The 20,889-nt window shown below is 36.1% G+C and overlaps 1 protein-coding gene across 9 annotated transcripts in view; it reads left to right on the forward strand.

Annotated features, from left to right (window-relative positions):
* YAF2 (YY1 associated factor 2) overlaps positions 1 to 7,092 on the forward strand; it is a 72,393-nt gene extending 65,301 nt beyond the window's left edge. For all 9 annotated transcript variants that reach the window (XM_069094210.1, XM_069094213.1, XM_069094209.1 and 6 more), the window contains 2 exons: positions 4,580 to 4,732; positions 5,421 to 7,092. In XM_069094210.1, the coding sequence (XP_068950311.1) occupies positions 4,580 to 4,732; positions 5,421 to 5,658 (391 nt within the window). In that variant the 3' untranslated portion in view covers positions 5,659 to 7,092. The remainder of the gene's footprint in view (positions 1 to 4,579; positions 4,733 to 5,420) is intronic.
* The last annotated feature ends 13,797 nt before the right edge of the window (positions 7,093 to 20,889 follow it).

The following is a 20,889-nucleotide window of genomic DNA, read 5'->3' on the forward strand; positions in this document are numbered from 1 at the left end:
CCCTTTCCCCTTTGTGCTGTGCTAGACAGACTTTATCAAACCATGTTTACCAGTGTAGCATCATGGACTTGGCTGGACTTGGAGTGAGGAAGACCTGGTATCAGCCTCTGACACAACTAGTAAGCTGGGACTGGACTCTGGGCAAGTCACAACTTCTCAGTGCCTAAATTTCCTCATCTGTAAAATAAGGAGGTTGGATCCAGTGACCTTTAAGGTTTCTTCAAGCTCTAAAGCTATGGTCTTTTTTATAATCCATACTGTTATTCCTATCACCTGCCTTCTCAGTTTCTATTCATGCAATACTGAAAGCTCCTGGATAATTGTCATGCAACTATGAAACTGAGTTCATTACAGAGTTATTATTTAGATTCAACTAGGCCCTCACTAGGTCACAGCAATCTGTTTAGTTTTCCCTGATTATCAAGCACTTGACAGGCACTTTCAGACCTCAGTATTCCTATACTCCCTTCTCCCTGTCTCCATGCCCCTATAGGTGAGCACTTTTTATTCTTTTTTACGAGGAAAAGAGAGAATATATTTCATGTTAAGTCTTTTGGAAATTTCTTGGATCATTATATGGCTGAGAATAACTAAATCACCCACAGTTGATCATTGTACAATATTGTAAAATAAATAGACATTTAAAGGTTGATAGAAGTTGTTAACAGGAGTATAAACATTCGTTTCCATTGTATTTGTTTGGAAAGGACTCAAGGATGAAGATCTAGAACACGCTTGGGACCTCCAGTTGCTTGAATGAAGATAGTGTTTATTTAGGACAAAATCTGCTTGGACATTTTTTCTTATGGGCCATTCTTCACATTTCTTCTTTTTTGCTCTTTGATTTCTAAACCAGTCCCTAATCTGAATTGTAGTCAATCCTACTTCAGCAGACAAGACCTTGACTTCATTATGGTGCATTTACTGACTTCTATTAAAATGCTATTTAAGCATTTTCAGTTGGTGTTCTGAGAACTCATTTTTTCTTTTCTTTTTCTTATTTTATATCTAAATACCATCACATTGTCTGTGTGTATGATATTTTCCTGGTTCCACTCACTTCACTTTGTATCAGTTCATCTAAGTCTTCCCAGATTTTTCTGAAAGCATCTTGCTCATCATTTCTCATGTTCAGTGTCTTTTCAGACATAGCCCCATTTGGGTTTTTCTTGGCAAAAATATTGTTGTGGTTTGTCATTTCCTTCTCCAGCTCATTTTAGAAGTGAGGAAGCTGAGGCAAACAGATCTAAATGATTACACAACCAGTGATTGTCTGAAACTGGATTTGAACTCAGGAAGATGAGTCGTTCTGACTTCAGACCCAGCACTCTGTCCAACATGTCCCCAGCTGTCATTTCTTATAGCATAATAGCATTCCATCATAATCTTATACTATAACTTGTTCAAACATTTCCCAGTTGGTGCACATCCCCTCCATTACCAATTGTTTGTCATCACAAAAAGAGCTGCTGCAAATATTGTTATACAAATAGATCCTTTTTCTTTTTTTCCCCCCTTAATCTCTTTGGGATACAGACCTATTAGAGCTATTACTGAGTCAAAGAGTATCTATAGTTTTATAGCCCTTTGGGCTATAAATTGTTCCAATTTGCTCTTCAGAGTGGTTTTATCAGTTTGCAACTCCACCAACAGCATATTACTGTTGCAGTTATTCTACATTCCCTCCAATAGTTGTCATTTTCCTTTTCTGTCATATTAGCCAATCTGTTAGGTCAGAGTTGTTTTAATTTGTATTTCTCTAATCAGTAGTGATTTTTAGCACTTTTTATATGACTGTGTCTTTGATTTCTCCTTCTGAAAACTACCTGTTCATATCCTTTGACCACTTATCAATTGGGGAATAACTGATATTCTTATAGATTTGACTCAGTTCTCTATATATTGGAGAAAAGAGGCCTTTATCAGAGAGATTGGTTATAAACTTTCCCTTCAGTTTTCCACTTTCCTTCTAATCTTAGATGTTGTTTTTACAAAGCCTTTTTAATTTAATGTAATCAAAATGGTCCTTTTTACTTTCTGTAATGCTTTCTATCTCTTGTTTTGTCATAAATTCTTCCCTTATCCATATGTCTGACAGGTAAGTTATTCAATGCTCCCCTATTTTGCTTATGATAATCACCTTTTAGGGCCAAAACACGTATCTGTTTTGACCTTATATTGATATATGATACGAGGTGTTGGTGTATACCTGTGTTGGTATATATCTGGTCTCTGCTTTACTTTCCCAGTCAAATAGTGAGTTATTGTCCCAAAAGCTTGGATCTTTGCATTTACCAAACATTAGATTACTATGGTCATTTACTACTATGTGTACCTAATCAGTTCCACTGTTCTACCACTCTATTCCCTAGCTAGTACCAGGTTGTTTTCTAATACAGTTTGAGATATGGTATTGTTAGACCACCTTCCTTCATGTTTTTCCCCCCATTGATTACCTTAATATTCTTTAACTTTTCTTTTTCTGGATGAATATTATTTTTTTCTAGCTCTATATAGTAATTTTTTTTTAAGTTTGATTGGTAGAGCATTGAGGAAGTAAATTAATTTAGATAGAATTTTCATTGGCTTGGCTTACCCATGAGAAATCAATATTTCGCTAATTGTTTAAATCTGACTTTATTTGTATGAGAAGTATTTTGTAATTGTGTTCCTATAATGTATCTAGTTCAATTTTAATAAGTTCCTTATGATTTCTTTTTTTTTTTAAAGCAGTTGGGGTTAAGTAACTTGCCCTTATTCAGCCAGTATTTTTTGTGTGGGTGTTAAGTGTCTGAGGCTGGAACCGATCCTGAGTCCTCCCTACTCTGGGGCTGGCGCTATACTCACTACACCACTTAGCTGCCCCCTTATGACTTCTTTTCCTTGTTTACTTTCTCATGTTTCTCTTGCTTCTTATATTTGAAAGTCAGATTTTCTGCTCAGTTCTGGTTCTTTCATCAAGAATGCTTGAAAGTCCTCTATTTTATTGAATATCCATATTTTTCCCTGAAGTATTATACTCCTTTTTTCTGGGTAGGTGATTCTTGGTTTTAATCCTACCTCCTTTGACCTCCGGAATATCATATTCCCAACTCTTTGATCCCTTAATGTAGAAGCTGCTAGATCTTGTGTTATCCTGATTGCATTTCCATAGTGCTCAAATTGTTTCTTCCTGACTGCTTGTAATATTTTCTCCTTGACCTGAGACCTCTGGAATCTGGCTATGATATTTCTAGGAGTTTTCTTTTTGGGATCTTTTTCAAGAGGCGATGGGTGAATTCTTTCAATTTCTGTTTTGCCCTCAGGTTCTAGAACATCAGGGTAATTTTCCTTGATAATTTCTTGAAGGATGATGTCTGGGCTCTTCTTTTGATCATGGCTTTCAGATAGTCCAATAATTTTTAAAATCTCTCCCCTGGATCTGTTTTCCAGGTCATTGATTTTTCCAATGAGATATTTCACATTGCCTTCTATTTTTTTTTTTCATTTGTTTGGATCTGTTTTATAGTATCTTGATTTCTCATAAAGTCATTAGCTTCCATTTGTTTCAATCTAATTTTGAAGGAATTATTTTCTTCAGTGAGATTTTGAAATTCCTCTTCCATCTGGCCAATTTGGCTTTTTAAGGCATTCTTTTCTTCATTGGCTTTTTGGGTCTCTTTTGCCATTTCAGTTAGTCTGTTTTTTAAGGTGTTGTTTTCTTTAGCAGGCTGTTGACACATTTTTCACGATTTTCTTGCATCATTCTCATTTCTCTTCCCAGTTTTTCCTCTACTTCTCTTACTTGATTTTCAAAATCCTTCTTGACCTCCTCCATGTAACCTTTTCAGATTGAATTTCTCTTGTTACAAAGGTCCATGGACACTCAAAAAGATGTCAAAAAATTGAGAGTTCAGAGTAGAGCTGTAAAATGATGAAAAAATAAGTACATTATGAAGAAAAAGAGGAACCAGAATTGTTGACTTTATACTAGAAAGGATAGCTTTTTCCTTAGTTTAGGGGAAAGATTCTGAAGTTATTCTCTTTGCTTGCCTTACAAGAGAAAATAGGTATTTTTATGTAGATGGATAAGTTTTGGTTAGAAATAAGACATTTCAACCCTTAGGATAATTAAAGAAGCCTGTCTCTAGATGTATTCAGGAAAAGAACAGTGAACCATCTGTTTTCAATACTTTGGATGTATCAGGACCTTAGTAAATGTTTGAAGTTATATAAATCTGATTGTAAGTATAGATTACATAATGCCAGCACACAGTAATCCATACTTAAGCTTCAGTGATTTGTGTTCATTACATACCATAAACATTTGGTTTGATGGCCTGCTTTATTTCACATATTAATAAATCTAATAATTAAATAGTTTCCTATTGCTCAGAATGCTTTAACTATATTATATCATAAATTGGCCTAGTTTTCCCAAATGCTAACAGAAAAAGCAAAGTAATTTATTTTCTTCTTTAATTTGTGATCTGGCTTTAACTTGTAAATAATTTGGAGGTTCATTGTTATGTAATTCTTTTACATAATATTCTGTAAGAACATCTTGAAATACAATAAAATTTTTTTTTAATGTACACAGGAAACCTCGACCTGTCTCCCAGTTGGTTGCACAGCAAGTTACCCAGCAATTTGTGCCCCCCCCACAATCAAAAAAAGAGAAAAAAGATAAATTAGAAAAGGAAAAAAGTGAAAAGGAAACAACTAGCAAAAAGAACAGTCATAAGAAAACCAGGTAAATCTGAAACATTTTTGTAACATTTGGAAAATCTGAACATTTTTTCTTTCTTTTTTTTAAGATTTAATATGTTATCAGTTTATATGCATAAAAATAGCTTTAAAGTTTTGACTGGTTTTAAAAGGTTCTAGAAGTTTAATCATAGAAATTAAAAATGGAATACTTCACATATATAACTTAATATGATGTGAATTAGCCACGGATTAGAATTTGTTTTCTTAATGACTGAATACTCAGCCTATATATCAGCACACTCTTTGGTATAAGCATTCTAGACCGTTTCAACCATAATTTTTAGTCATCAATTTCATAAAACTTCAGTGAAAAACTATAGATATTGATAATGGGACAATTCTCTACAATATTTTGGCATAAATTATACATTAGCACATATTTATAATAGTAGTTCAGACCATTGACTTTTACATGATTATTGTGCCATATGTTAAATGTTTCAGGATTGATTTTAATAAGAGTTATGGTTGGAACCATTCTGTTGTGGCTCTAATGCTGAGTAGTAAACATTACCAAATTTCTTAACATCAGTGTACTGGTGGCATGCTTGTTACACTAGATACCTTGCTTTTTACACAGATGTATTTTTTCTTGTAAATTTTGCACATAAGTTTCACAGCAATTATGTTAGAGGGGAAAACTAGTTTTAAATGTTATAAATTTCATTTAGGCCACGATTGAAAAATGTGGATCGGAGTAGCGCTCAGCATTTGGAAGTTACCGTTGGAGATCTGACAGTCATTATTACAGACTTTAAGGAGAAAACTAAGTCACCACCTGCATCTAGTGCTGCTTCTGCAGATCATCATAGTCAGAGTGGTTCTAGCTCTGATAATACAGAGAGAGGAATGTCCAGGTCATCTTCACCCAGAGGAGAAGCCTCATCATTAAATGGAGAGTCTCATTAAAGTTTACTTTTTTCCAATTTCTTTAGTCACTTCTCTGTAACATGCAAATACAAATATTTTGGCCAACACATGCCACATTTTCATGACAAACATTTATGCTCAGCCTACAACATATTTTGCATAAAAATATAAGTGCATTAGGATTAAGAATTTTGTTGCAATCTACACTAAACACCACATTTCCAGAATATGTGATAACCAAAATTAAAAGTGCCATGAAAATGTGGTAGACCATTCATTATGCAGTATCATTGGTAATCTTCACTTTTAGTGAATTCCAACACTTAAAACTTGATTTCACTACTCTTGGCATGTACTGAATTAAAATTTTTATAACATAGTTCAAGCTGCCTAGATATGTATTATTTGAGAATTATAAAACAATTGTATATGTGTGTTTGTTTGTGTGTGTATACACATATATACATACAAGTCAGATCAATTTAATCAACTATTAGAGTGACCAGATTTTCATAATAGTTATCTTCTTAAGTACAGTCGCTGGTACTTGGTGTGGTTAAATAGGAAAATTGTTGTTAAAGGATCTTCTGTGAACTTTGGCCAATGTTTTTTGACACATCTTACTAGATTACTGTTTCTGGTTTTATCAAGTTTTCTTTTATTAACTTTTTTAAACATTCATTTATTATGTTTACTAGCAAAATAGTAAACATTTTAAAGTATCAGTTGTTTAGCTTTATAATTCAGATACAGTGCTATTATCATTATACAGTGGTATTTTACATACTACATAAAATTTTCCATTTTAAATGATTGTATGCATTTGCCACAGAAAAAGGCAGCAGAAAAATTTCCATTTAAGAGGTTTGCATTCATTCCTGAAAGAAATTTAAGTGAATAATAATTTTATCATTCTTTCCTTGCCCCCAGACTTTTTCAGTGCTATCCACATGTATAAATATAATTGCTACAGAGATATGGAGTGGTGCACAGAACTGGGGAATAACTAATAATTTATCCTACTTCTTCTTAAGTCAGATTTTGTTATTTTAATTGGCTGTTTATTAAATCTTTTTAAGCAATTCCTATGAAAACATACAGTTTCCTATTTTCAGGCATAATTATAGTTTATGCATATATTAATATACTAATACAGACAAAAATATTTACAGTCACCCAACATTATGTAAAATTGCCAATAAAATATTTTTATGACTATATCTTTTCATTTTTGTTTACAGTCAATGTGCATTTGATGCACAAAAAAATATTCAATCTAGAAACCACATGATGGATCTTAAATTCTCCTAGGATCTCCTAATTCTTCTTCTATTAAGTACATGTTTGTTGTCTTCTCCCATTAGATTGTGAGCTCCTTGAAGACAGGGACTATCTTTTGCCTTTTTTTGTATCTTCAGTCCTTAGCACAGTGCCTGGCACATAGTACCTGCTTAATAAATGTTTATTGCCTGATATTCTCACATATAAGGAATTAATATAAACATAGAACTTTTATCAGTGAGCATAGCTATATAATATTACATGAAAGATATCTTCATGATAACTTAAATTGTAGACCCTGACAGTTTTCATGTTTAGGGTTTTTTGGGAGTTATTAAATGTAATTTTCTGTTTAATTTCAGCACTTACAGGCATAGTAGTACTGTCTATTTTGTTAAATGCTAGTTGTGAAATAGTTGCATAAAAAGAAAGTCTGTGATATCACACTTAAGTACTTCATTTTTTGGTTGAACTTGTGTAAAAAATTAAAACTTCTAAAGTGGTTTTGGCAGGATACTGCTAATGAAAGACCAGTTTACTGGTTATTTCTTACTTTGTTTCTTCATTTCTTTTTTCTCAAATGCTTTTAAAGGTTGATTTTTTTTTTTGAGATCCCAAATATTTGCATATGCTAATGAATTCTTCCAATTTTTTTAGGTGACACTATGTTCTACAGATTGTCCTCTAGTTACAGTTTTCTGGCACAAGGGAAAAAAAAGTCCTGGCAGAGCTTTAAATGGATTGCAAAAGAGAGATAGTCTGGCAAACATACAAAATACAGTAAGCAAAAAATTTGGCTTACATGATGTTTTATTGCTTACAAAAAGGTAAAACCCTATAAAAGCAACACTACTTTTTATCTTGCTTAGAAAATGTGTTCCCTATATTTTCCAGATAAGATCATAGGATTTAAAGCTAGAAGAGAACTAATCTGAAACCCTTATTTTATAGATGGAAAATGAGGCATTATGGCTAGCAGAATATAGAATAAATGACAGAGTTGACATTTGGATTTAGGTCCTATTGACTCCAAATCCAGTGTTTTTACCACTAGATTATACTTGATAAAGTATGTTGGGCAAATTTTATCTTACTTTTATAGGCAAAAAAACTGAGACTTGGACTTTGCTGGAGTCACACAACTTAAGTGGCAGTATCAAGACTCAAACAAATCCTTTGATTCTAAAAGCAGTGTTTTTAATATTACAGAGAAGTATTTTCTCTAAATTATTTTCCTGCTGTAATAGGCCCCTTAATCATATTCATGTGGTTATATGTATCCTTTTCAAATGCTCTCTTTGATGCTTTTCTAAATATCTTTCTAATGAAAGAACTGATGGCTGTATAATTTCTTCTATAAGAAGGGAGGGAAAAAAAGGGGGAAATGATCTCATCTTTTTCAAGGCTCTGTTTTTCAGTAATCATGTAATCAATTAATAGATTTGTAGAACTAAAAGTTATTTTAGATATCATATGATACAAATTTTGTAGATTATGAAGAAATTTAGGCTCAGAGAAATTAAGTCCTTTGCCCAGGTTAGCAGCAATAAACATTTATTAAGTATCTACTATTGCCAAGTTTTCGGCTAAGCATTGTGAATACAGAAAGAGGCAAAAGACAGTTTCTAGCCTCAAGATGCTTACAATCTAATAGGGGAAACAACACACAAATACATACAAAGTAACTATATTGAGGACAAATTGAAAATAATTTTTAAAAGGAAATCTCTGAAATTAAGAGGAGTTAGGAAAGGTTTCCTGTAAAAAATAAAATATTAGATGGGATTTAAAGGAAACCATGGAGGTCAGTAGGCAGAGAAGAACAGAGAGAGGCTTGGGGGATGGCCAAAGAAAATGCCTAGAGCTGAGAGATCTTCTTTGTGGAACATCCAGGAGGCCAGTGTCATTAGATTAAAGAGTATATTTTGGGAATAAGGTGAAAGAAGATTAGAAAGGTATGAAGGAGCTAGGCTTTAACTACCAAACAGAATATTTTGTATGTGCTTTTGGAGGCAATAGGAAGTCATTGGAGTGTACATGATTAGACCTCTATTTTAGGAAAATCATTTAAATAGGTATATGGAGTATGGACTGCAATGGTGAGAGAATTGAGGTAGGCAGACTCAACAGGAGACTATTATTGTAGTCAAGACATGAGGTTATGAGGGCTTGTAGTAGAATGCTGGCAGTGTCAGAGGAGAGAAGGAGGGGTATTTGAAATATGTTCCAAAGGTAAAATCAACAGGCTTTGACAATAGCTTGGACATGAGGATAAAAAATAATGAGGCATCCAGGATAACTCCTAGGTTGTGAGCATGAGAGACTAGCAGAACAATCTTGCAATACTAGTGAAGGTTGGAAGAGGGGAAAGGTGTAGGGGAAAAGAAAATGAATTCTGATTTGGACATAATTGAGTTTAAGCTGTCTACTGAACATCTGGCTCAAGATGTTTGAAAAGCAGTTGGAAATTTGAGTTTAGAGATTAGTAGAGAAATTGGGACAAGAAAGGTTGATTTGAGAATCATCAACATAAAAATGGTAATTAGATCCATGGGAGCTGATGAAATCACTGAGTAGAGTAGTATAGAGGAGGAAAGAGAAGAAGAGCCAGGACAGAACCTTGAGTGACACTTAGAGTTAAAAGGAGGCAGAGAAGGAGCAATCTGCTGGGTAGGAAGAAAACCAAGAGAAAAAGTTATCCCCAAAATTTAGAAGACAGGATCAAAGAGGAGAGTGAACAACAGTGTAAATGATAAACTGCAAAGAGGTCGGGGAAAATGAGGATTGAGAAAAAAGCCATTGGTTTTGGCAACTAAGATCATTAGTAACTTTGGAAAAGACAGTTTTGATAGAATGGTAAGGTTGGAAGCCACATAGTCTAAGGCTAGACTAGAGGACCTCCTGATTCCTGGACTATAATACTAAGCTTTTCATTACATTATATGGCCCTGCAGAGAAAGCATTAATGCATTATGTGATGCATCCTTGTGTCGATTTGGGGTACAAGTACAAATCAAAATAAAAGGAATAGAATTTGAAATCTCTAATGAGCAAATTTCTTACACTATTGTTGAGTTACATAGCCCTTATTAGTGGTTGCTGAGATCATTACTGTAATATGACATAGGATAATAATTGATTGTAATAACTCTGGGTAACCAAAAACAATTTTAACTCATGGTCAACATATCCTATTTTCTAAGATAGACAAGTATAACATTAAAAAAAAAAACTTTACATCAAAACCAAAGTTTAAAAGTTTATGTATAGGGGCGGCTAGGTGGCCATGTTACCTTGGGCAAGTCACTTAACCCCAATTGCCCTCCAAAAAACAAACAAAAAAAAAGTTTGTGTGTAAAGGGTTCAATTAAAAAAAATGTTAAAACACCTATTATATTCCAGGCACTGGTTATACCAAAACAAATGAAAAAGACCTACCTTTTCACATTATGTTCTTCTGGGGGTATAAAACATGTACATAGATGAGTAATAACACGGTCTAAAGGAAATGAAAGGTAGAGCAAAATATCCTAGGTATACCTGAGGAAGCAGAGAACACCAACTAAAGGTTAATAGTTATTTGGAAACCTGTCACTAAAGTTCTTTAAGCAGGGGCACAGCATGGCCAAGACCTGTAATTTAGAATGAACAATATAGCAACTGTGACACATAGATACCAGAAGTGGGATGATCAATTAGGAAGTTATTGCAGTAGCCTGGGAGAGGTAGGTAGTTGTTATATGAGTAAATAGAAGGAGGACGGATCTGGGATTTTATTAGAGGAATTACATTCTACTTCAATGCAATAGAATTAATGTATTTGTATATTAGGAATAATATTATGTTCGGGTCCATTATTTTCACACTTTTAACCCTTACTTTGTTTGTAACTTTATGTAAAGAAAATGCTTTTTTCCTGTTGATTTCCATTATGAAATCAAAGATATATTTGTATCCTTTGGGAAAAATCTGCACAACTGATCAGTTTTGACCAGAAGGCAATTTAGTGGGTCAAACACGAGTGTTGCAGCATACCAGTATAATTATATCCATAAGTAAATCTAGTTCTTAATAGTACCTATCAATGAACTTTTTTTTTCTATTTTAAAAATTTAATATTTTTCCCCAATTACATGTAAAAATTTTTTAATACAAGTCATTTCCTAATTGATGAATGGTCAAAGGATATGAATAGGTAGTTTTCAGACAGACCAAAGCAGAGTCTTGAAAAAATGCTTTAAATCACTATTGATCGGAGAAATGCAGATTAAAACAACTCTGAGGTACCACCTCACACCTATCAGACTAACTAATATGACAGAGAAAGGAAAATATATGTTGGAAGGGATGTGGGGAACCTGGAACACTAATGCACTATTGTTGGAATTGTGAATCGTCATCCATTCTGTGAATTGTGAATTGTCATCCATTCCAGAGAGCAATTTGGAACTGTGCCCAAAGGGCAATAAAATTGTGCATACCCTTTGGTCCAGCAATACCACTGCTAGATCTGTATCCGAAAGACATCCAGAAAAAGGGAGAAGGACCTATTTGTACAAAAATATTTATAGCAGTTCTTTTTGTGATAACTAAGAATTGGAAATTAAAAAGATGCCCATCAGTTGGGTCATGTCTGAATAAACTGTGGTATATGATTGTAATGAAATATTATTGTATTATAAGAAATGACAAGTGGGATAATTTCAGAAAACCTTTGAAAGACTTATATGAACTGAAGCATAGTGAAGTGAACAGAACCAGGAGAACATGGTACAAAGTAACAGCAATATTATTTGATGAAGAATTGTGAATGATCCAAGACAATCTCAAAAGACTAATGATGAATCATACTGTCTGCCTTCAGAGAAAGAACTGACATCGATTGAATACAGACTAAAAGACTGAAGCATGGTATTTAAAAAAAACCTAAAATCAAATTTTAACTTTCGTTTTAAAAATGTTTTGAGTTCCAAATTCTTTGTCTCCCTCCCTTTCCTTCCCCCATTATTGAGAACACAAGCATTTTGATACAGATAATCTATACATAAAAGTTCCTTAAGCAGGGGCACAGCATAAAACATATTTCTATATTAGTCATGTTGTGAAAGAAGACAGACAAAAAAAGAAAGAAAAGAAGAAGTATGCCTCGATCTGCATCATCATAAATCTTTCAGAATTGTCTTGGTTCATTGTATTGCTGAGAATAGCTAAATCATTCAAAGTTGATTATACAATATTGCTGTTATTGTATACAATGTTCTGGTTCTGCTCCTTTCACTTTGTACCCATCCATGTAAGTCTTTCCACATTTTTCTGAGAGCAATCCTGTTCATCGTTTCTTACAGCATAATAACATTCTTTCACAATCATATAAAACGACTTGTTTAGCCATTCCCCAATTGAAGGACATCCCCTCAATTTCCAATTCTTTGCTACCACTAAAAGAGCTGCTATAAATATTTTTGTACATATAGGTCCTTTTCCTTTTTGTTTTTTATCTCTTTGGAAGACAGACCTAATAGTGGTATTGCTTGTTCAAAGGGTGTGCATGGTTTTATAGCCATTTGGGCATAGTTTCCAATTCTTAGCAATTAACTCTAGTGATACTTTGTGTTTTCTTCATTTGGGTACAGTGGATAGATAGACTGCTGGACCCTAGGGTCAGGAAGATCTGAGTTCAAATTTGGCCTCAGATACTTACTATCTTTGTGACCCTTGGCAAGTCACTTAAAAAAAATCTATTTGCCTCAGTTTCCTCAGTTGTAAAATGGGGATAAGAACAACCTCTACCTCACAAGGTTGTTATGAGGATCAAATGAGATAATAATTTGTAGAGCATTTAGCATAGTGCCTAGTACGTGGTAGGTACTATATAAATATTTATTTCTTTTTCTCCCTCCTGATTCTAGCTTTCCCCCTTTCCATTCCTTTGCCCCTAGTTTCTCTTTGGACCATAGAAATTGATTCTTTACACTGGACTCTGATGAGTTCATACTCAAAATTTCTGAAAGTTAAGCTTGGATGTCATGGTTTTACAATGGCTAACAGGCCTATGAAGCAGTGCCACTAATCTAACCCATTCCTTGCTAAAAATCCCCAGTACAACATTAGTCTTCATTTGAAGACCCTGCCAGTGAATGGGGAACCCACTTTTCTCCTGGGGGGGAATTGTTGTTAGTCACTTTTTTCTTTACTATGGTTCTCCATCTAGTTCCATAAATTCTACCCAATGCTTTTCATTCTATTGTCTGTAACCAAACAGAGCGAGTCTAATAATACCATTTTCCATGTGATGACAAAGTCTTCTTCAGTCTAAAGCTACCAGTTTCTTCAACTGATCCTAGTATGGCATAATCACTAGTCACCTTATCATCTTGATCACCCTTCTCTGTACTCTTCCAAGCTTGTCACTGGCCTTCCTGAAATGTGACACCCAGAACTAAACACAATACTCCTGTTGTGACCATGACAGTGTACAGGGGACCTTATCATCTCTCTTGTTCTGGTTTCATTTCTCTGTTATAGCCGAAGACCACATAGCATTCTTATCTGCCACATTGAAATTAATTACTTACATTGACCTTACTGTCCACTAAAACACCCAGTATCTTTTTTGTACAGAATTTTTTAGAGTGATTTTACATTTATCTTATTAAATCCCAGATTCATAATTATTTCAACAGGATAAATCCAATAAGGTCTTTAGGCAAATTCGTCTAAAGACAATTTAATTATGATTAACCATCTGACAGCTTTCACCTAAAATTCATATTTCTGATTCTGTTATGACAGGATCTCTGTCTTCAGGTATCTCAAAAGCCGTCCCATGGATGCTCACTCCTGTCTTCTATTATATCATTTCAAAAAATAGTTCTAGCCATATTTTTGCTTCTACATTTTTTGTGGGAGGAGGTAAAGACATGATAGCTACATTGGAAGTACACTGTCGAGTTCTGCTGCAGTCATTCTGATGTCATGAAAATGCTAGGGATTTATTATGATGACTAAATTCAGGGAGTATTTGGACACTGAGATAACTACAACTACTACCCTTCCATTCGGCTATCCTGCCCCCACATACATTTTACTTGATTGTCCAGTGATCATTTCCTCTAAACAAATAATCTGTGATGATTTTAAAATCTGTTAAAAATCAGCACTAACCTCTCTACTGACTTCCATTTTTGCATCTCCAGTTTTCTGTTGGACATCTTGAATTGGCTCTTCTGTAAAACATCTTAAACTCTAAATGTCTAAAACTTACTTCATTTTTCCTTCCTTCCAAATTTTACCCTTTTACTGGCAAGGGACACCTCCACTCCTCCTCTCACCAAGGCTCACGACCTAGGTATTATTCTTGAATCCTCACTCTCTCTCATCCTTTACCCCCATCCAATCTATTGCCAAGGCCTATCAATTTTACCTTTATCTTAATATCTTTCCAGTACCCCCTTCTTTTCTCTGACATAGCCACTACCCTGGTACAGGTCCTCATCTCTTCATGCCTCAACTATTTCAATAGCCTGCTGGTTGATGTTTTTTCCACAAGTCTCTTCCTCATTCCAGGCCATTCTCCAACTGTTAAAGTGAAAAGCATAGATTTGAGCATGTCACTCTTTGACATTCAAAGCCATTTATAACCTTCCCCACTCCAGTCTTTTTACACCTTAAATCCTAGTCACCTCCCAACACCTCTCCCCACCTATCCCCAAACTCTTGCTGTTCATCGCACAAGATACCTAGTCTCCTGACTGGGCATTTTCACTGCCTTGTCCTCAATTCTTGAAAAGTTCTCCCTGTTTTTTCTTCCTTCTTGCTTCATTGACTTCCTTCAGGCCTCAGGTAAAATTCTACCTTCCAGAGGAAACCTTTGATGACAACCTAGTTATGGTGTCTTCCCTCTGAGGGATTATTTCCAATTTATTCTATATATAGCTTATTTATACATAGTTGTGAGTTCCTTGAGAGCAGGGACTGCTTTTAATTTTACTGGGTTTTTTGTTTTGGATTTTTTTTGGTATCCTTATCACTAAGCACAATGCTTGGCACATAGTACACACTTATTAAGTATCTCTTGACTAATTTGATCTTTTGCAGTTTTACAGTTAACCATAAAGAGGAAGTGCTGCTCTCTAATCCAGGGTTCATTAGTCATCAATAGTACATTCAAGGAATACACAATGGAGTCTGTGGAACCATCTTTAGGCATCCTGATCTATATTTTGCCACTGGGCCCAGATGGTTCAGGAGGAGAAAGTGAGGCTGGTGATTTTCACAGCCCTGCCTTAGTTAAATTCAATGTGCTTGCAAGTCATGACATCACCTTCATGATGTCATTGTCTTCTTCCAGAATGAAGGACAAACAACAACAGCACCACAGTGGGTCCTGGTAACAACCTTGAAGAATGGATATACTGTAGCCTTTTAAAGTAGCTATTTGTATTTTTTTTTTTTTGCACAGTTTCCTTTGGAATCCTTCTGTTTAGGAATGAATGAACAAATGAAAAGTATTTTTTAAGTGCTTACTATATGCTGTGCGTTGTGCCAAATGCTAAGAATTAAAATACAAATAACAAGATAATCCCTACCTTCAAGGAGCTTATATTCCAATAAGGGAAGAACACAAATATAGAGGAGTAGTGACTTGGGTGTGTTGGTTTGAGAAGTCACAGATTAATTAATCTGTAATTATTAATCACACACTAATTAATCTGTAAAAGTAGTGTTGATTTGATTGTTAGTCCAGAAGATGAAGCTGGGTGGATTAGGGTGGGGTGAAGTTGAACTGAGTATGCCTTTCAGGAATACAGTGACCCAAGCAGGGCAGAAACTCGAGCACCAGCTTAAAGGGCAGGATGCAGCTACCTGGTTGGAAAATGGTCAGAATACCATAAGAAATATATTCTATGTGTTTCTTATCTGTTTAATATTTATTCTAAATTAAATTTTTAAAGAATTTCCTTACAGGTTCCAAAGTATACACACATCCTCTTGAAGAAAAAAATATGAAAATAAATGCTATATTCTGAAATTCAGGCTCAAGTCTACCTGAAAGTATTTAACATTATATCTAAATAATTTCTAGCTTGGAGATAGAGATGTTCAAAATGGCATAGTCTTCTGTGCCTTTGTGGGCATGTCCCTTGTCCCAAGAAGATTTCAGATAACATTTCTAGGAATCTTGAACCGGGAAAATACATGTTAAAAATACATTTTAGGTTAACATTCCAAACTTGCTGAGTATCAAGTCATCCCCTCATGGCCCATTCCTTTCACTCTTAGATTTAAATCAAGGAACTTCCTCCCTTCCTTTCTTTTTTTTTTTTTAATTTAAATGCTTTATTAACTGCTGATTTACATCATTTGTTTCCACCAGATTTTGAGTTACAAATTTTCTCCCCGTTTTTCCCCCACCCATCCCCCCAAAACAGCAGTCCAACAGGATATCCCCACCTCCAATCTGCTCTCTCCCATATTTTCTCCCATACCCGTTTCAACTTTTCCAGTGGATCTCTATGCCTCAGTGCCTGTATATCTTTTTTTCTTAATTACATGTAAGATGGTATTAATAATAGTATGTATATATATGTATACACACACACACATATATTTGAATATTTGATTTTAAAACTTTCAATTCCAGATTCATTCCCTTCCACCCCCCCCCCCCCACCCACCCCCACTGGGGAGACAAGCAGTTCAGTATAGGTTGTACATGTGTGGCTAATGCAAAACAATAACATAGTAGATGTGTTGTAAAAGACTGACTATATTTCCCTCCCTCCTATCCCACCTCACACTTGTTCTATTCTCTACTTTGATCCTGTCCCTTTTCAAAAGTGGGTGCTTCCAACTTCCCTCCCCCCCAGGCTGCCCTCCCTTCCATCATCCCCCTCACATCCCCTTCCCCCCCTATTCTCCTGGAGGGTGAGATACCCCATTTAGTGTGTATTTCCCTCCTTTCTCAAGCCAGATTCAATAGGAATAAGGTTGACCTATTCCCTTTTGCCTTCCTATTCTTCCCCTCCATTGTAACCATTTTCCCTTGCCTCTTCTGTATGAGATAGTTTGCCCCACTCTGTCTCTCCCCATCTCCTCTCATTATATTCCTCTCACTTCTTAATTTCACCTTTTAAGTATCATCCCTTCCTGTTAAATTGGTCCTGTGCCCTCTATGTATACCTGTAAACGTATATACACACATTCACATATGTATTCATATGCCCGCATACCCTCATATAAAGACATATATATATATATGTATATATATATATTTCTACTCCCTTCAACTACTGAGAAAAGTTTCATAGGTTACAATTATTGTTTTTCCATGTAGGAATGTTAATAGTTCAACTTTGGCCAGGTGGCTCAGCGAGCAAGAGCACCAGCTCCAGTGCCGGGATGACCCGGATCAAATCTGGGCCCAGACACCCAGCACCACACCCAGAAACAATAACTGGCCATGCAACCCTGAACAAGCCACTCAATCCTGATTGCTTAAAAAAAAAAAAACAGTTCAACTTTGATAAGTTCCTTATGATTTCTTTTCCCTGTTTACCTTCTCATGCTTCTCTTGCTTCTTGTATCTGAATGTCAAATTTTCTATTCAACTCTGGTTTTTTCAGCAAGAATGCTTGAAAGTCCTGTATTCCACTGAATGACCATATTTTCCCCTGAAACATGATACTCAGTTTTGCTGGGTAGGTGACTCTTGGTTTTAATCCCAGCTCCCTTGACCTCCGGAATATCACATTCCAGGCCCTTCGATCCCTCAGTGTAGAAGCTGCCAGATCCTGGGTTGTCCTTATTGTGTTTCCACAATATTCAAATTGTTTCTTCCTGGCTGCTTGTAATATTCTCTCCTTAATCTGGGAATTCCGGAACCTGGCTATAATATTCCTAGGAGTTCTCTTTTTGGGATCTGTTTCAGGAGGTTATCGGTGGATTCTTTCAACCTCTATTTTGCCCTCTGGTTCTAAAACATCAGGGCAGTTTTCTTTGAGAACTTCCTGGAGGATGCTTTCCAGGCTCTTACTTTGGTCATGGCTCTCAGGCAGTCCAATAATTTTTAAATTATCTCTCCTGGATCTATTTTCCAGGTCAGTGGTTTTTCCCATGAGATATTTCACATTACCTTCTATTCTTTCATTTGTTTGGATCTGTTTAACAGCATCTTGATTTCTCATAAAGTTATTAGCTTCCATTTGCTCCAATCTAATTCTGAAGCAATGATTCTCCTCAGTGAGCTTTTGAGATTCTTTTTCCATCTAGCAAATTCGACTTTTTATGGCATTCTTCTCCTCATTGCCTTTTTGAGCCTCCTTTGCCATTTGAGTCAGTCTGTTTTTTAAGGTATTATTTTCTTCAGTCAGGCTGTTGACTCTCATTTCATAATTTTCTTGCTTTGTTCTCATTTCTCTTCCCAATTTTTCCTCCACTTCTCTTATCTGCTTCTTAAGGTCCTCTATGGCCTGTAACCAGCTTGTATTTATTTTCCTTTGAAGCTTTTGGTGCAGGAGTTCTGACTTCACTGTTTTCCTCCTGTTCCATGCCTTGCTCCTTCTTATCCCCAAAATAGGAGTGTAACGTTGGAATCTTCTGTCTGCTTTGTTTCCTTTGCCTGCTCATTTTGCCACTCAATGATTTGACTTTTGGGCTTTTTGCCATAGTGGGACTCTGCCACCAGACAGGGGAGTTTTCGTCCCAAACGCTGGGGTTTTCTCAGCTGCCGGAGGTATTAGATGGGTGCCCTCTCTGAGGTCTCCACACGCTCTGGCAAGCTGGACACACACCCCAGGACCTCCACCCTAGACTGCAATCCAGATCCAAGCAGGTTAAAGCAAGAGCGATGACCCCTCAGACTGGTGCTTGGTCCCCCTACACTCTGCAGGCCAGGAGCTGAAGCCGCCACCTGGGGCTGGCAGGCTGTGCTGGCGTCTCAGCTGTTTCTCGCTCTGGGGGTAAAAGCCACGCACTCCCACTTCCTGGGTCCCAAAGTCCAGACTGCACTGGCCTCTCACCTTGTCCTTCGCATCTATGTATTGATAAATCTGGAAAAGGCCACAGCTGCTGCTGATCTGGAGTCCCTCTGGCAGGTGGCTGGTCAGGCCCGCCCTGGGGCTAAAGCCTCGGCGTGGGGCTGGGCTCGGCTCCCAGAGCGCTGCGCTGGACGATTCCTGCCGGCCTGCCCAGCTGTCCTCAGCGGGAGGTTAGTTTCTCTGTCATTTTGTGGGTTCTGCAGCTCCAAAGTTTGTTTAGAGTCCCCTTTTTACATGGATTGGGGAGGGTGGAAGCCGGAGCCGTGGGAAGGTCGTGCTTCTACTCCGCCATCTTGGCTCCACCCCTCCCTTCCTTTCTATATTTTAATTATTTCTCAAAGGAGAAAGATGAGTGTCAGGGGCAAATACTTAAGGTGAGTGGGGAGACATTTTGTCCTTAATCTATGACCCTACAAGGTGTTTTCCCCGGGAGAATAGAAAGAGATGTAGAGAAAAATATTTCTTAAAAATGCTAGAGAAGGGGACAGCTAGGAGGCACAGTGAATAGAGCACCGACCCTGGAGTCAGGAGGACCTGAGTTCAAATTCGGCCTCAGATACTTGATGCTTACTAGCTTTATAACCTTGGGCAATTCACTTAACCCCAATTGCCCTACCTCCCTCCCCTCCAAAAAAGACCACAAAACAAAATGCTAGAGAAACTAAATAGTTTTTAATATATTTCCACAATCCTAGTATTTTCAAATTCTAAGAACAGAACAATTCTATCTCTGGTTTTGTAGATGTAAATTATGTCCCCTAAACCTTTGCTTTTCCAGAAAAGGTACTGAATTATTTTAGTCTTCATGCTAGCATTCCCAACATTTTAATTATCTTATAGAAGTTTTCTAGTTTTCTTATAGTCCTCTTGGGTTGTATGATCTATAAGATCATTCACTATATGAGAAGCAAATTTGCTAGACCTAAAACTTATGGTGTTAGAATCAGATCTTTGTAACATTTTGTGTGCGTGTGTGTCCTTTGATAGTCTGGTGAAAACTTTGTACCTTTTCACAGGATGCTGTTTTCAAATCCATAAAATAAAATATGTGGGGCTGTAGGAGACATTATATTGAAATGAAGTTAACTAAAATATTTTTTTAAAAGTTCGCAGATTCTAAAGTTTAAAACCCCTGCATAAACCTTTGGTTTCTAGAGATCATATACAGTTGGAATTTAGTCAGCAAGCATTTATTACATATTTACCACATCCCAGACATACTGGGAAAGCAAAGAAAAAGCAATAGTAGTCTCTCAAGGAATGCATATTCTAATAGAGGAAAGAATATGTCAGTAACTGGGTAGGTACAAGATATATATAGAGTAGATCAAAGTAAGCTGAAAGTGAAAGGTACTATTCCTTCTCTGGTAACTATGGTTTGTAGTTCAAATATCTCTTTAGCTAAACCAAAAAAGCAAAGATCTGAGAGCTGGAAGGTACTCTAGAGATCTTTTTTTTTCCAAAAGCATAAAGACTGCTTTTGAAAGTGGTGACTGGATAAATAATCATCAGGGATGTTGTAAAGGAGATTCCTATTCAAGTATAAGTTGAAGAAGGTGCCCTATAAGATCCCTTCCAACTCTAAAGACCTGAAGTTACATAGTTAATAAGTGTCTGAGGCAAGATTCAAATCAGGAAAACCCGAGTTTGAATCTTGCCTCAGACACTTATTAGCTATATGACTCTGGGCAAGTTATTAAACCTTGGTTTTCTAGTTCCCTCACCAGTAAAATAGGAATAATAGCACTCATCTTCCATGGTGGTTGTGAGGATAAAATGAGATATGTGTGAAGTGCTTTGCAAACCTTAAAACACAATACAAATGTTAGCTTTTATTAAGTAGGAATAATGACTTTCTAACTATTATGAATAATCCCCCTTATAGTCTCTGGGTGTAATTGACCCTAAAATTTCTAGTTCTGGTTAGTAGCCACTTCTAAATATATCCTTT

The sequence above is a fragment of the Petaurus breviceps genome, unplaced genomic scaffold, assembly GCF_028583685.1.
Source record: "Petaurus breviceps papuanus isolate PSGF00001 unplaced genomic scaffold, PetGlider_PUasm1.0 216, whole genome shotgun sequence".
NCBI classification, from domain to species: domain Eukaryota; kingdom Metazoa; phylum Chordata; class Mammalia; order Diprotodontia; family Petauridae; genus Petaurus; species Petaurus breviceps.